Source organism: Psittacula echo, assembly GCF_963264785.1.
Source record: "Psittacula echo genome assembly, chromosome: 15".
Classification (NCBI taxonomy): Eukaryota; Metazoa; Chordata; class Aves; order Psittaciformes; family Psittacidae; genus Psittacula; species Psittacula echo.
Window position 1 is genome coordinate 1,614,498 of NC_137751.1, and position 15,891 is coordinate 1,630,388.

Consider the following 15,891-nt stretch of genomic DNA (forward strand, 5'->3'; position numbering starts at 1 on the left):
CAGTAAAAACCCCAACACTGCCTTCAGACAACTTTTACTTATTTAATAAATTACTTCAATAAATTTACAAAAGATGGTAGTCTGTTTAGGCAGGCCTATTAAAAGCATTAAGATTTGAGCACTGGCTGTTAAAATGAGTAAATGGCAATATCACAAAGTTAAACAAATGCCAAAAAACATTTTCCAGGGTACTGGGATTGTAACAATACCATTAATGAGGGCAAAGAGGTTTTAATGCAATTTGCACATTCTAAAGTTTCAAAAAGAGGTTTTGAGTTAGTGCATTATTAATGTTCTGAACATCTGGAACTATGTAAAAGCCACAGACATTGAGCAAGTGCAGGATTTCCCCACTAGGTCTGATGCTGACTGATTTCCTCCCTAGCGAAAAGCTTGTTTTAAGAAGTTTGAGACAGTAAAATGACAATATCCAGATAAGAGATAAACATTCCACAGTGTCTTTTGACTTGTAATGTATATGGAGGAAAAAATTGGAAACCATTAGGTTTGTGCAGTTAAAAGGTGAATTTGAAATTAAATGGGAAAACAGTTATTTGCACCAGAGATGGTTGCTCCATGGTACAGTCACACTGATTGTGGAGTTCTTAGGTGAGGAATTATGCATTATATATTATTATGGGTGGGTTTCATTAGATTGCTTAATTTTTTTTTAGCTAGGTGTATTTAGGTATTATATGCAGGGCTAAATGCTTTATCAAGAGTAATATTCTTCTTAATATTCTTGTTGACAGCTGTAGGAGTACTTTGAAGAAGAGATTTACTCCTGTGTGTAAACATTTGCAAGATATAGGGATCTGTTTGCACCAGGTATCTTTTATGACAGAAATTTGTTCCTTGAAGTTACATAAACGTTAACTTTCTGCATATTTTTAATGATGGAGAATATGGTTTACACTGTTATAGCTTAAAAATGATACTGGCAAGAGAATGTTTCAATGTGTTGTCTAGTATTAGATGTTTTAACTATAGCTAATATCCAACATCACATTTTTGGGATGAAAAGAAAGGAAGCCTTCAAACAGGCTGGCATATCACAGGTAAGTTATGAAATAATTGTAAATTAATAATGAGACTCACTTTCTGCACAGCATTTGCTTTCTGCTCTCAAGGGAAAGGCATTCTCTTATTCCAGAAGCCTTATTTGTTTGAGCCAAACAGCTGCAATGATGCTATTACACTATGTAAGAAATGCTAAAACCAAGAAAATACTTTAGAGAATAGAATTCTGCCATCCTTGCTAACTCACGTTATGTGCAAGTACCCAGCAATGAAAGTAGAGCCAAATGTTGGAAGAGTAATCAAACAACATGTGAGAAGCTCTCTGGGTCTCTTCCCTGGCACTACTCACTTTGTGCAATGCCCCCTGGGAGCCACTAGAACTTTGTCAGTGACTGTGGAAGCTGAGGTGGAGCTCGTGACACTACAGTGACCCTTCAGGTTTTGTTTCTTTTTCTTTCAAAAGAAAGGCTTATTGCCAAATTCTAAAGCTGTGTCTCTGCATTACTCTGATGAAAATCTTGGTAAAGTGATTTCTGTCTGATGGGGCATAATTTGGGGAAAATGTGATCTAAAAAGGCAGAATTACGAAGAGTCAAAACCTGTGCATTGCAACATTTGTACGTAATAAACCCATATGGATAGAATGTTTTTTTACTTGTTGTCCACTATTGTTTCTTCATTGCTTGCTTTTCACTCCTACTCTGCACTGGTATTTTTTTTCCTCTCTGATCTTTATCTCAGCTTCTTCATCTTCTATGGTTTTATTTGCTCCCATTAATCATATACAGTATCTACTTTCAGTTTTATTCTCTATTTTTCCATCATTTAAACATTTAAATGCCTGTAATATAAACTGTCTAGGTATTGGGGCCCTCACATTCATCCAAAAGAACAATTTTCAAGCTTGGTGTGCATTATCTGAGGTGTCTTCTGGGAGCTCCAATAGCTCCTGTAAATCTTAATGTGATTTCTGAAGTCTACAGTTTCAGTATTTCCCACTGACTTGGGCAGAGCAAAGACATGTATGTAAAAATCACTGTGTGTGGTGGAAGACTTCAACCATTCCATCACTATGCTCTTTTCTCTGCCTCGGGCACTGAAGGCTGTTGTGGTGATATTGGTTCAAATAGAGAAAGACAGTAGCAGAAGGAATAGTGAAGTTTGTACAAAAAGAATTAGAATAAGAGTTTTTCTATAGCCAAGTATATAATATTTATCCTCAAGTTATGCTGGCAAGCCTCCTGTCATGAGTTCAATCAAGTTACTCTGCTAAACTAAATCTGAAGATGGAGCTAGTAGCTCACATTACACAAGATCACTTCTTGTGTAATTATAGAAGCTGCAACAAACATACCTCCTTGAAATATGAAAGCTGAAAGTGCTGAATTATCCTTCAAAGGAATAATTGAAGTGCAATATAGTTGAAGTTCTCTGAGACTTTTAAAGCTGATGCTTGTTTTGTTATGAATTTATAGAATGTTTTCACTTAGGACTCTTTAACCTCTCGAGTTGTTTGTGTCTGGAGTGTATCTGTGCTTTTTTTCTTTCTCTACTGCTTGGTTACTGATGGCTGATTTCAGTTTTGACCCTCCACATGTGTTACTCACAAAGCAGGCCAAGAAAAATGTTGATCTTGGGCTCCTTCAAAGATAAAATTTTATCTTTGGGGAGTGATAACTGACAATCTGAATAGTTGCACAATATGTGTTTTCGTTCTTAAATATATGACAGGATCCTAGATATGTGCACTGGTTATGGGGTAATTTTCCTGGTTTCTGGGAAATCAGAGACAATCCAAACTTTAGATGTGCTTAGAGAAGTTGGAGGAGATGATCCAGCAGCTTGCTGCTGAATGACAAAGTTCTTTCCCCTTTCCTTGTGATCATTCTTGTGTTACTTTGAATTTTGTATCAGAGATTTGGATCTCTAGAACAAATGAAAAGTTTTTATCCTTGTTTTTTTTTTCCCCTGGTTAGTTTTCTGCTGGCTTTGTGAACTGAGTTGGCTCATCTGGGTTTCACAGAAGTGTCAGAGATAGCTCAAGGGAAGAGGTGATATTGCATGCTCAAGGAAGGGAGCAGCATCATTCCTTTTGCCGCTAGAGCTCAGACTCAGGGATGAGACATTACTGTGCTTTTTTACATGTTTTTCAGAGGTTGACCTTAATATGAGAATCTGTAAAGTTACTGATTTGGAAATTCTGATCTCTTTATGCAATATGGTTTATGTTATAAAGTTGTTGATATGAAGTTACAGCTTTGTTAACTGAGTCTGTCTTTGCTGCACATTAACCAGATAAACTGGAGAGTTACTCAGGTGAATATTCAGGGTGAGTGGAAATTTGGGTGAGGTGATAGGAAAGTAATGAACTGTTCTAACTGCTTGTTCTGTGGAAACCAGCAGAAACTCTGGGAATAGAGGAGCTGTTTGCTGTCTGTATGTATTGCTTACTGCAATCAGACATTCTAAACATGGCCACTCTTTTGAGTGCGCAGTGACTGTGGTGCTTGTGTTCTAGCAGCTCAGTGCTGTTGGCTCAGAGGAAATTTCTAGGTGTGGTTTGAGTCTCACCTTATCTTTTTGAATTACGGGCTGCAGAGAATGAACAAATACGCTTTCTGTGGGTTACTGAACTGCTACGGCGACCAGCAGGCGATGTGCAATTATTCAAGTGCCCTGTGGCACTTGCTTTTTACATGGAGCAGATATACTTCCTGATAGCATCTGTACATCGTATAAGTAGAATCCGTAGCGACAGTCTGCGGCAGATTATTGGGTATTACGTCTAAAAAAATTATATGCCGTGCTGGTAGATGAGTGTTTTGCTTGTGAATTTCACACCCTGGGAGCTGTGCAGTTTAATATTTTATTACGCTGTTAGTTTAAATACTCTGAGTATACAGCATCAGGAAAATAAACTGAAAATCTAGTATTGTTTCGCACTTCTGAGCTCTGACTTGTCAAAGTGCTGCAAGCTGAATTGTTGTGTCTAGTTAACATACGCTCCGATTTCCCTTGTAATTAACACTTCCTGCTCGCTTATTTTTCTTACCATTCCAGTAGTATCTGCATTGAAAATGAGTTTTCACAGTCAAGAATTTTGCACTCTGTGAATGACAGAGTTCAAATAGTAAATAACAATTACAGTCACTGTGTCTTTTCCCTCAAGAGCTTTTAATGAAAGGGAGAGAAAGTGGATGGAAAAAGTTATTAATAGGGAACAATATACATAAGCAACATTATTTTTAAGAAGATAGTGTGTCTTGCACAGGTTGCTTTGGCATTACTGTTGTTCTGAACCATTACAACCTGCAGAGTTCCTGGTCTTTTTGGTGTTTCTGAGAGGTTCATTGCCTGATGTTGTAGAGATGTGAGCGACTTCTGTGAAGTCATATATTTCATGGTCTCTCTATATGAGATAAAATATACTTAAAAGCATATATTTAGATAGCATGTTCTGTATCAGCAATGTAGCGGCATATACTAGAATATGAATATTAAATGTATTGAAAGGGATACTTGAAATTTTCAAAATTCAGACTAATTCTACCTCATTGGAAAGTTGGGACAAAACCTTGTCTTAAAATCAAGTCTTAACTTGAGTCTTAACATTTCCAGTGCGGTCAGTGGATTTATGGTAAAGTTTGTGTTTAGAGATCCTGCCTTCAGGTTTTCCTCCCCAGCATCAGAGTCTTTCTGTGGGATAGAGAAGAGTTATGATTCACTCTTACTATTCATGCTCTTTTACCTATGGAACCCTATCTTATCTCTTGTTATAGAAATGTTATAGTTAACAGTTATATACTTAGTCACAGATTACCGTGAAACTTTTGTTCTGTGAAGTCATTGAATAGCTTCTTGCTGTGTGAGATTAATTAATTGTTTCTTTCTTAATTACTTCTGACTGAAATGTGTTTCTGCTACTGGTGACATGGGTAAGGGTCAACATTGGCATTGCCATGATTGCAGAAAGTTTTTTCACTTTGCATTTCTGTATTTGAACATGTGTTTGATTCTTTGCCTTAGGTGTGGAATTGTACTGATTTTTCTCTTTAGTGGTCCTGCTTCCCAAATGACAGGTTTTAGATTTCTTCAAGAATAAGAGTTGATATGGTTCCCTGTTATCATAATTTATCATTATGTCATTACTTATTCAGAACTCAACATCATGCATACATGATTGTTGCTGAGAAATTATGTGATGATATGTGCACTGATTTGCTGTATAACAGTGAAAAATGACTAAGCTGTCTGAGGAAGTAAAGGAATATTAATCTTTCTTAAAATGATATAATAACTACAGGTGTAAAATGGCTTCTATAAATATAAAAATATATTCTCTGTTAGTGTTAATAGAAGACTAAAAGCTAAAACCTGTTACTCTCCCACCCTTGGTGTCAGTTCCCCATGACAGACCTCTGCCTGCCCCCATTTACTGTGTGAGTATTCATGGACTTGGTCAGCCTCATGCCTGCACGTCTGTTGAATCACTTCTCCCAGATGGTACTGTGCTTCACTGCTCATGTGCCGCTAAGACAACCTTGTCCTTTTTTCCTCTTTATTCTGGGGAGAAAAAAAGGTCAAAGGTGAGTGAACTTGGGTTTTGGCTCATGATGGGCAGCAGTGAAGGATACTAACTTCATTAATGAACAATTAATAATTTGGGGTTTGATTCTGGACCAGGATTTACACAATCCATTTAAAAAATACTTTTTTTCTGGGGAGCTTTCTTTGTGTGAAGGATTGCGCCCTCACTGGAACGTGGAAGTGTAATGATAGCCTAGGGTGAATGTACAAGCAATTCTGGTAACACAGAAAGCTGTTGTCTTGGTTAATTTTAAAACCACAAAAGAAACCCTGTTTTAAACCAGGTTGTTTAGAAACAGCTGTGATGGAGCTTAAAGCCTGAATGCTTCAAAGGCTATCCAGATTGTTCTGTGGTAAAACAGATTGGGTTTTGGGGGAAAAAAAGATTTTATATAAAGAAGCTTCTTTAACTGTAGGAGCAACATATTAACCGTGTTATTCTAGAGTCTTTGGTGTGCAAAACATTTCATTTTTCATTACTGTTGTTGCCGTTCACATATTCCATTATTTAAGGAGGTTATTGAAAAATTGATGGTATGTTGGTACCAGAGAGACATCCTGTAGGCTGCAGTGTTGATTTATGGCACATGGAACACAGTTCAGTGCTTCAGTTTCCTGCTGGTGAGCGGCACTTTGTCATTGTCCCTAAAGAAAAATCATACCAGTGAAATCCCCTGTGTTTCCCCCAAGTTGAGTGATGCATACTTTTCCTTTGAAAATGAGTATGAATTATTCACCTTTTATTGTGCTGGAGTGTGCACATGGTGATCAGAATCTTGTTCGTAATACGGAGGTTTTCACCATGTTCAGAGTTTAGTTTAATTATGTAGTTGAGTTGCACAGTAGCTTTAGTATTTTTTCCCCCCACAGTGTGGCTGCCAAGCCTGTGTGGGCTAGCACAGATTTGCATTGCCTAGCATATGTGGCTATCTCAGCATGTTAGTCTTAGTCCTAAATATTTGGGTTTCTTTCACATTTGTTTAATATTTTCCCTGGGAAAATAAGTACAGTACTCCTGAACTTAAAAAGATACTTTCCGCCACAAGTTCTTGAAAATCACAGACTCTTCACATGGCAGTGAAGAAATGGTAAGAGATGTCGAAGTGAAAAACCTCTTGAAAAAGCCCATGTGGTAGTACTGCGGGTTTCCAATTGAGGGCAGCTTTCTCCCAGGAGATGTGTTGAGGAAGGACTCCATGATATAGATCACCTGTTAGGAACATGAAAAGACTGCATGATCTTTCTTCATAACTCTGGAAGAGATGTGACTTGGGTCGAAGTCCCTTCACTGCTCCCTGGATTCCATCTCTGGACTGTCAAAGTCTTTCCAATGCAATATAATTTGTCTTATAGAAGAGAATAACCTGCTGAGCATACAGTGATTTTAAACTTCAGTGATTTTGTTTTAATTTTGGAATCATGACTAACTGTGCAAGATGAAGTTTTCTGGTCTCATTCCTTCACAATGTCTGCTTTTATTTGAGGACTTTTCTAAGGTCTTTGCGTGTTAAAATTCCTCTCTGTGTTGCCTAGTCTTCATATTCCTTAAAAAGAAGAAATCAGAATTACTGAACATACTGTTTTCCCTGTATTCTTTAATTATTGGTTTCTTTTTCCTGATGGCAGAAAAAATGTGTAATATTTTCGTATTTATGTATATTCTGTTTGCAGTCATTAAGCATTGAAACTTTGGGAAAGTGAGACCAGACAGAAACTGATTGGGAGTTAGTACTCTGTAAAGCAGGTATGGTTCAAAAGAAGCTTGGAAGCTTCTTTGCATTGCTTGTGGTAGCCCGCCCCATGATGATAATAAATAGTTAGGGAAATGTGCAGCAGAAAGGAGGCATAGCCTGTCCTTGATAAGAATAGCATCTTTGTGTGGCCTGTTTCCATTACAATGCTGCATTGAAACGGTTTATTTTTGGCACATAAAGAAAAGATTACCTGTGCATATGTATTTATACAAGCTTTTGGTATTTGTCTCCAGTTTCCCATTAACAGTGGGAAATTAGCATTCTATTTTGAAAGTAGATTTTACTTCACAAATTAAAACTTTTAGGGACAGATATTTTTATGTTCTCTTTAAATGGAATCTGTTAAAAGTGGACAATATGGAATTTGAAACTTCAATTTTTTTTTTTTTGATGACTAGATATTTTGTATCAGCTTAGTCATTTAGAAGAATGAATTTAAAATATCTCTCCGTATTGTGTTAGATACATCCCATAACCACAAAGAGGTTTCTGTGAATCAGTCTATTGCTTAACCTTTCATGAAAATCTAATTGAGTGCAAACAACTGCTTAAATAATTCAATGGGCTAAGTTATTCTTGGCTGGTGGAGCCCCAGCCCCGTGCAGTGCAAATGTCTGGGTGTCAAGCTAAATTGAGGGGTTTTCTTTTTTGGTGAGGAATGCATTGAGAATAAAATCACTGCTGAAAAGGTGCAAAGGTTGATTAAAAATGAAAAAAGGCACAAAGATGAAATGTAAATTGATTCTGCAGCTTGGGAAATGACTGGTGGCCGAAAGGCACGTATTCTTTCAGTCCTTTTGAAAGCAGGTAATATTTTTGGTGATGTTGATAAATGTTATTGGGTTTCATTGCTTTCTTTTCATACATGTGACCTTTTATTCTTCTTAAGGGACATTGTGCTTTTTATAGTGCTATTTTTAATAGTTCTGGAGTGCTATTCCAAATTTATTTTAAAGTTTTGGATAACAGACATTAGATTTTATTGGTTCATTGGCCCAAATATTTTCCCTCCTGTTTCTGGAAGGAAACTCAGCGTTTTCCTTTCACACAAATCCTTCCAGACAGTTACTTCTGGTCCCTGAAATCTTTTAGTCCCATTTCAGTACTCTATCTACTTTCTTCCTTCTACTCTTTCCTTTGTGTTCACTTTTAACCAGAAAGGACTATTTCTGTTGTTGCTGCTGTTGGGTTTTGGTTTTTGTGTTTTGTTTGGTTTTAAAGATGCAAATGGAATTAATTACTGATCTCAAGCCACCATGTTGGTTTTATAAACTGTTGTTTCCCCCACACTGAAGAGTTCTAGTAGTTCTGGAGGTCAGTTACCTGTAGGATTCTGGGTCATTTAGTACACAGGCTTGGCAACCCTTTTAGTTCACAGAACGGTTAAATAACTTCTGCTAATTCTATACTTTTCCAAACCATCTTAGTTGCTAAAGAGCCTGTAATACCAGTGTGTAAGTGATGTGAAGAAAGTGGGTAGAGTTTGGCCAGATACATTCTCCAGGGCTACTTTGAAATAACCTGAATTTAAGGCCTTTAGTGTGTAAGTGACGTACTAAATGCATTTATTAATGACTGAATGTATTTTGGGATTATCACTAATATAGAGACAGTTTCATTCTTTCATAATAGAAGTACAGCATTCACCCAGGTATTCAGCCATCACGCTGAACAGACCAGAGCTTTGAGACAGGGGAGAGTGGTTTGAACAAAAAGTTACAGCTGTAGCTAAGCAGCTGACTCAGCAAACTGCAGCATCCTGGAAGCTTATTAAAGGTAATGCAATACCTATGGAATTAGATACATTATAAAAACATCTGTGCCTTGAGATCATCAGAGGATTACTTTAGTGGAAAATGTGATGTTCTCCATCCTAATAGCGTAAATTTGCAGAAGGATCTGTCAGTGTATAGATTTTTTTTTGTTTTTTTTCAGTAAAAGGAAGAGAGGAGGCAGCCGGTGCAGATGCAGGTTGATTTGTCCTGTGGCATATAAAGCAACCTGTACTGTTCTTTTTTTGCAGACAGTCCAAATGGTGAGAAACATTTTGTAGTAAGGCGAGAAAACTGCGTATCTTCTTGACATTCTCTCTGAATGTGAGGGGTTTCAGTAGGTGCAGAGGAAATAAAAACTCCTTGTTTGGTTTTGACACCTGTTATTTTTCTGTCAAGATACTTGCACTGCATTCAAGCAAAACACTTGATAAAACTCGATGTATGAATTTGATATCTGCACTCCTCTGCCTTTTCCACTCCACTGCCGCCTCCTGTTGCTTAGATAAGATAAAAGCACTCACTGGAGGACTGAGTTACTCAGTGTCCTCAAGCAAAGCAGAGTTTATGAGATCAGTAGAAGAGTAAAGATACAGAAATTAATGTCTTCTGTTACTGAAGAAGGTATAAATTATATGTGCATCTAGTATAAAATAAACAGAAAAGCCATTTAAAATGTTAAGCACACTGCTGGTGAGGTCTGTCATAGTATGTTTTTAAAAGATTGATTTCTGCACATTCTTATTGATAGACAAAATATTACAAAAAGCAAAAAGTATTTATTGCTATCAAGTTTTATTGTTAGATGTTTGGAGCACTGTCTCTAGGTCATGAGATTATGTAGCTTTCGTTGGCTACTGAGTCACTTAAAGTATCCATCAGTTGCAGATTTGCATCTCCCATGGTCTGTTTTATGGTGGTTTTGTTCCCTTCTGTAACGTGTTCTCAAAATTGAAATGCTGGTGAGACCTTAAATGTTGCATACTTTGGAAAGGTGTAAGACCTTATTAAAGTATGTTTAAAATATGCAAGGATACCTGTTTCATTTTTAGAAATGTACGTATGGCTCAGATGAGAGCGGAAGCAGCACTAAATTGAATATTAGAGCACCGTGTGTTAGAAAACATTTTATTATTTTATTTAAAGGAATAGATTTGAGTTTCGTTGCCTCATCCTGGCTAGATTGGAATTGCTTTTGGATAAATTTTCCTTGCCTTGTGGTTGATTTTGTGTACATGGGGAATTTATGGCCTTTTTCAGAATGTAAGATTGTGAAAGGGCTAGAAGAGAGGTGTAGCTGGATGCAAGTACATACGTCTGCAGCTTCTTAAAATGTTTTTGGTATTGCAGAGTTAAAGAATAAATCTGTAAGGCAGTTCCAAAGTTACATGGAAAAAGAAACTCTTTAATGAGAGAATCTGTAATTTCCCTAGTCTGTGCACTACAAAAATAATATGATCTATTTCAGTTCTGTAGATGTAAAAGTATATTATTCTCTATCTGCTAGAGCTTTGGGGGATCCCTTTATTCCATGTTTGAAGTCATTAATCTACGTGTCTATAGTTAGTCCAGGTTTCCTTTGGAAATACTTTCTGTAATCATTTATATGTATCCAGTGGGGAATGGCCCAGGCCAGTCTTATCAGGTTTACAAACCATAGCTGGAAACTATTTTAAGATGCATATGTCTATATTATATTTTTAAAAAGCAAAACATGCTACCATGTAACATTATTGAAAATTAAAGGGAAATGTATTGTGAGCTTTTAGCTACTTCTAAAGCTAACTCCACCTCTTCCTCACTTTTTATGTAACTAGAATTTTGGTGTCTGTATGTAGAAAGTACATTAATGGACTGATACTTGAAAGATGATCTAAGAGTACATCATTATAGTGGCACTGTATGTCTTCTTTGAGTGTCATGTTTACATGTTGGTGGATTGGATGATAACCCCATTTTCTGCACGTGACTGCTCCTTTAGTCCCGAGTGTAGCACAGCTCTCTTAGTTCTACCAAAGTGGAGTCTAGTGAGGTAAGTCCTGTTGCTCAGCCCCTGTGTTGGCCATAGATGTCTATTTTCCATTGCTGAAGTTTTATGCTGACTGTGTGTAGAACTTCTATTTGACCCTTCAAACACGTTTCCAGCCCACTGGAGACACACTTTGATTTGAAGCAGTGCTTATTCAAAAAGAAAATTCTGGTAGCAAACACATGAAGAGCTCTGCTTGGGAAAAGGCTTTTAGATCAATGTTAGTCCCTTGAGAATCTCTGACTTTTTGCACTAACAGTGGTGCCGATACTGACTTTTATTAAGAAAAACCTAATGGCTGTTTCCTTTCTCCCTTCAGTTAATATTCATATCTGAATAACAATGAAAACTGGAGCTTCGTTATCATTAAAAAAAGAAAAATTACATAAAAACAAGATGAAAAAATACCAAAGTTAGGAGAAGTGGGGTTTTTAATGTATGACAGCAGACTTTCAAGCAGGTTACAAGATACTTGTGTGAATGTTGTGCACCTTGAAATACATCTTGTTCAGTTATCATTATATAAATGTATGGCTAACAAAACAACATAGAGTTTTAAAGGTGCACAAGGATATACAATACAACTGTAACTGACATTATTACATAGGTAATAGTTGTTGAACTAGTCAATAAAGCCAGAGTTATTTTACTCTGCTGCTTAGGTCATTATCGTTTTTGTCCTGCACTTGAACGCTCTTGAACGGTCTTTCATATTTTTACTTGTCCTGTTGTTTCCCCAAGCACTTTTTGATGAAGGGATTATTTCTTGTGTTTTTACTCTGCTGGCAAGGTGCAATCCTTTCATTAAGGAATATTCTAAGTAAATAAATTCAGTAGCAGGTGCTTATAGCAGGAAAAGAGCTAGGGAGCTGTAAACCAGAATAAGTAACTCACATGTTAACAGTGTTTTCTGTTAGGCCCTCCCTCATCTCAGGTAATTGCTACTTCAGAAATCACTGCCAGAAGGTAATGAATACTACAGAAGAAGTGCATCCCCAGCAACTTGATTGCCACAAGTTAACTTCTCAACTTTGCTAAGATGCTGGAAATTACAATGATCTTGCCTTAGGGTAAAATACATTAAACAAGTCTTTGGTCTTGCTTCATGACATGGGAAACCCCTAATGCAATTTTTGGCACTGTATAAAACGAAGCGGCAGATGGAAAGAAGCAAAGCTTTTCCTTCGTTGACACAGGAGAAGGATTTTTCCTAGGAGTGCAACATAATGGCAAAGATGTTGAGAAAACAGTTTCCCCCATTCCCAAACTTCAAAAGCGCTTCAAAAACTGCCTAAAAAGGGGGATGCTGGCAAAGATGAATGGTGAATCTGAGTACTGAGCTCATAGTTTCTATGATCATAGCTTACCGGTCTTTAAATTGCAGAAAGGAAAAAAAAGAAAAAGATATGAAAGTAAACATCCCTCAGTGGTGCATGGGAAGATGACAGATTCTTTCTAACAAGATTTTCTGCTCTCCTGAAGGAAGACCATTTGTTAATAAACCATTTGAGAATCCATTTTTAAGGGATTTAATAAAATATACACCGACTGCCTTCTACTGCAGAAACTATTATTCCCTTGGGTAGAAAAAGTGACTGACTGTGGGCATTAATGGTTGCTTCCTGAGATTCCTGGCATTATATCGTCCTCCCATTTGCACTTTTTCAAGCCAAAGTGAAATATTTTTTTATGAGAAACCCGCACTTGGTTCCTAGCTCTTATGAGGCATGTATGGGTTCTATATTTTATTTATTTGTATCCAGCCATGTCCATAATTCTTGTTGTTTGAGTGTCTCTGTCTGCAGCGTGGGTATTGTGTGTGTTTGTGCATGCTTTCCTGCATACCAGAAAGTTTCCATATCTAGCAAACTCCATTAAATGAAAGGGGTAGTAGCCTTTGTGTGAATTAAATGAATTGTTCCGTTCTTGCTGAAGATTTTAATAAATAATTCACACACGTCCATCAAAAATCATAGATTTTTCTGTTGTGATGATTGCTGTCAATTAAACAAGAAACCGGAACCTGTTACGGTCTTAAGAGATACTTGCCTGGAGTGGTTGTTTAACCCATAGAAAAGAAGAGATGTTTTCTTAGAATTTGGAAGATGCTTTTCTACTGCTGCCTTTCCAACTATGAAAATAAGTTGCGCTCTTTTCAAATATGAGAGAAATACCGTGGATTTGAGGGATTAAGTAATTTTTGTAAGGAATTTTGTCCTTTCTGAGACTATCAACAGACTTTGGCTCTCTTGAATGAGGAAACAATTTTTCTTTAAAGAACACTTCGTAAGGGGGGTTTTGTGAAAAATACCAGTTGATTTCAGTAGGGAGGATGATAAGAGGAGGAGAAAGTCAGGGGTGGGTGACCCCTAGAAGTCAAAACATGAGTAGTTTATGTATGTAAATGTGAAATTCACACATACCCAAATATATCCTGTCTATATTATCTTACTGGCTTCCTCTTGTCATGCATTGTAAATGGCAGGCAGTGCTGGAGGTGAATTTAGCATATAGATTGCTAAGTGGAGGCTAGGCAGACATTAATTTCACAGAAGGAAGAATGAATTCTGGAAAGCTAATAGTGTTACAGTCACTGGCAGCTCTAGCAGATCCCAAATGGATGTACTTAGGGTCATAATATGTTTGATTCTTTTCTTTACCAGAATTATCTCCATGTCATATCCAAGAACTAAAGACATAGTGGCAGGCTGTGGATGGCAAGATGGACAGTCATTGCTCGTCATAGTATTACGACCTTTTAGATAAAAGATTACAGATAGGATGCTGCCAGGAAATGACAGAGCTGGTAGCAAAGGGGACAAGAAGTAGGACAGACACATTAAGAACAGATGATTTATTTTAAAGTAACATCTATGTGTGTAGCAAACTCTTCCTACTATTCATCACTTAGTCTCTCAGTGCTTGCTTGATAATGGTGTCACATCAGTAGTAAGCACGTGTAACTCTCTGAACAGAGGTTTGGACAAGGCTGGTGAAAATTCAAGAATAATACAGTATTTGTCCCCTCTGAACCACATGTACCTCAGAAGGAACTAATCCAAATACTTAGTGTTATAAGTTCAGATCTTTAATGCTGAGAACATGAAATAGTGCACGGGTTCTTGTAAAGAGTCTCATATGAATTTGCAGGTGTTCTCCCTTTAAACTCAAATGTGACAGTTACCATTAGTTCTGCTTCACAATAACACTTAAACTGGATATTTAGACATGGGACAGATTAATTTTGTAACAATCCAACCATTAAAGGTGCTGAGATCTTGGCTGGAGTGCATCAGCAAGGCAAGCGGAGTTGGAGTTAAGGCGTGCTGAGGCTTTCTGAGGAATCAGCTGGGGCAAGTGCAGGTTCCAGATAGAGCAGTTTTATAGCCTGAAGCAAAATACTGAGAAAGCCTTCAGTGTGTGGAGTTGAGAGAAGCACAGACAAATGAAGAGCATAACCCTTATTACAAAACCTGTGAATTTAAAATCTCTGTACAAGTGAAGCTGGATAACTCTACTGCACAGTAGTTGGTATCACACTAGTGATCCCTGAATAATAAATGGAGTGAAATAAAGTATTTACCTCTGTCCACTCAATTTTCAGGGTGATTTTAGACTTTGCTTTTTGTGATGCAATACATATTCTCATTACGTTCACACTACATGTGGAACAAGCTTATTTGCTTCCAGATTTGAACATGTACTGATTTGGAGTAAAATGTGCACAGTTCAGAATCTGGTAGGTATAACAAAGCTGAAGGCCCTTCAAGAAGCAGAGGAGGCTGTTGCTAAATCCTGCATAAATACCTTCTACCCCAACTTACCTATGTAATTTAAAAAATATTGAAGTATTATGGAAATATAAGATATAAAGGTTTGTTTAACTTAGAATTTGTTTTCAGTCTTACTTACTGATCTCTTGGTAATCAGAAACCAGATAATTCCTATTTTTACTTTGGATGACATTCCTCTTGCTTTGTGGAGTACCAGAAGATGCTCTTTAGTGACCACTCTCATAGGTTTAGAGTTTTGCTTTTATTACTCAAAAAACATCAGCTTTTCTAATTAGCAAAATTAGTGGCCATTGTGTTTACAAAGCATTGCATGGCTGTGGAGCAGTGTATGGTAGGGAAACTTCATTAATACAAACCTAGATAATTTCACTGAAATAAGTATCTTTGGGTGCTTTATTTGAACAGTTCAAGTGACTGACCTTTCATTACAGCTCTTCTGGATTTTTCTGTTTGTTTTCAGCTGTTGGACAAATTAAGAGATCGCTGGATGCATACAGGCTTATGGAAAAACCTGGAGCTGGTGAAAACCGTCATTGCAGAGCCTCAAGGAGGGGCAAAGAGTGACTTTGATGAACTGCTTAAAATATACTATGAAGCAATAAAATGTAAAGGAGAACGAGGTACGTTCTTCAGACATACAAAATAGTTGATATAGAATCTTCAAGTTTAAAACAAAAGGGATTCTTAAAGTGCTTAACAGAATAAGGTATGAATGAACAGTTAAATTAATCTCATGTTAATAAATTATTGTGGTAAATGAGGCAGGTTAACTGCTACTTATATTGTTGCATGAGGATGTAGGGAAGTACAGGATGATGCGTAATCCTAATCATGATATCCAAAAGGCACTGAGCTGTGTAAGATGTGCAGTTGTGTGTCCCACAGGGTGTTAGAGCAGCTTCTCAGAGAGTCAAACTTACTGTTTGTTGCATAAC

General features: G+C 37.1%; 1 protein-coding gene across 1 annotated transcript in view; it reads left to right on the forward strand.

Annotated features, from left to right (window-relative positions):
* BRIP1 (BRCA1 interacting DNA helicase 1) overlaps positions 1–15,891 on the forward strand; it is a gene marked incomplete at its 3' end in the record, with an annotated part of 57,538 nt that overhangs the window by 22,178 nt on the left and 19,469 nt on the right. The window contains exon 14 of the mRNA XM_080630252.1: positions 15,417–15,576. Within this exon, the coding sequence (XP_080486378.1) occupies positions 15,417–15,576 (160 nt within the window). The remainder of the gene's footprint in view (positions 1–15,416; positions 15,577–15,891) is intronic.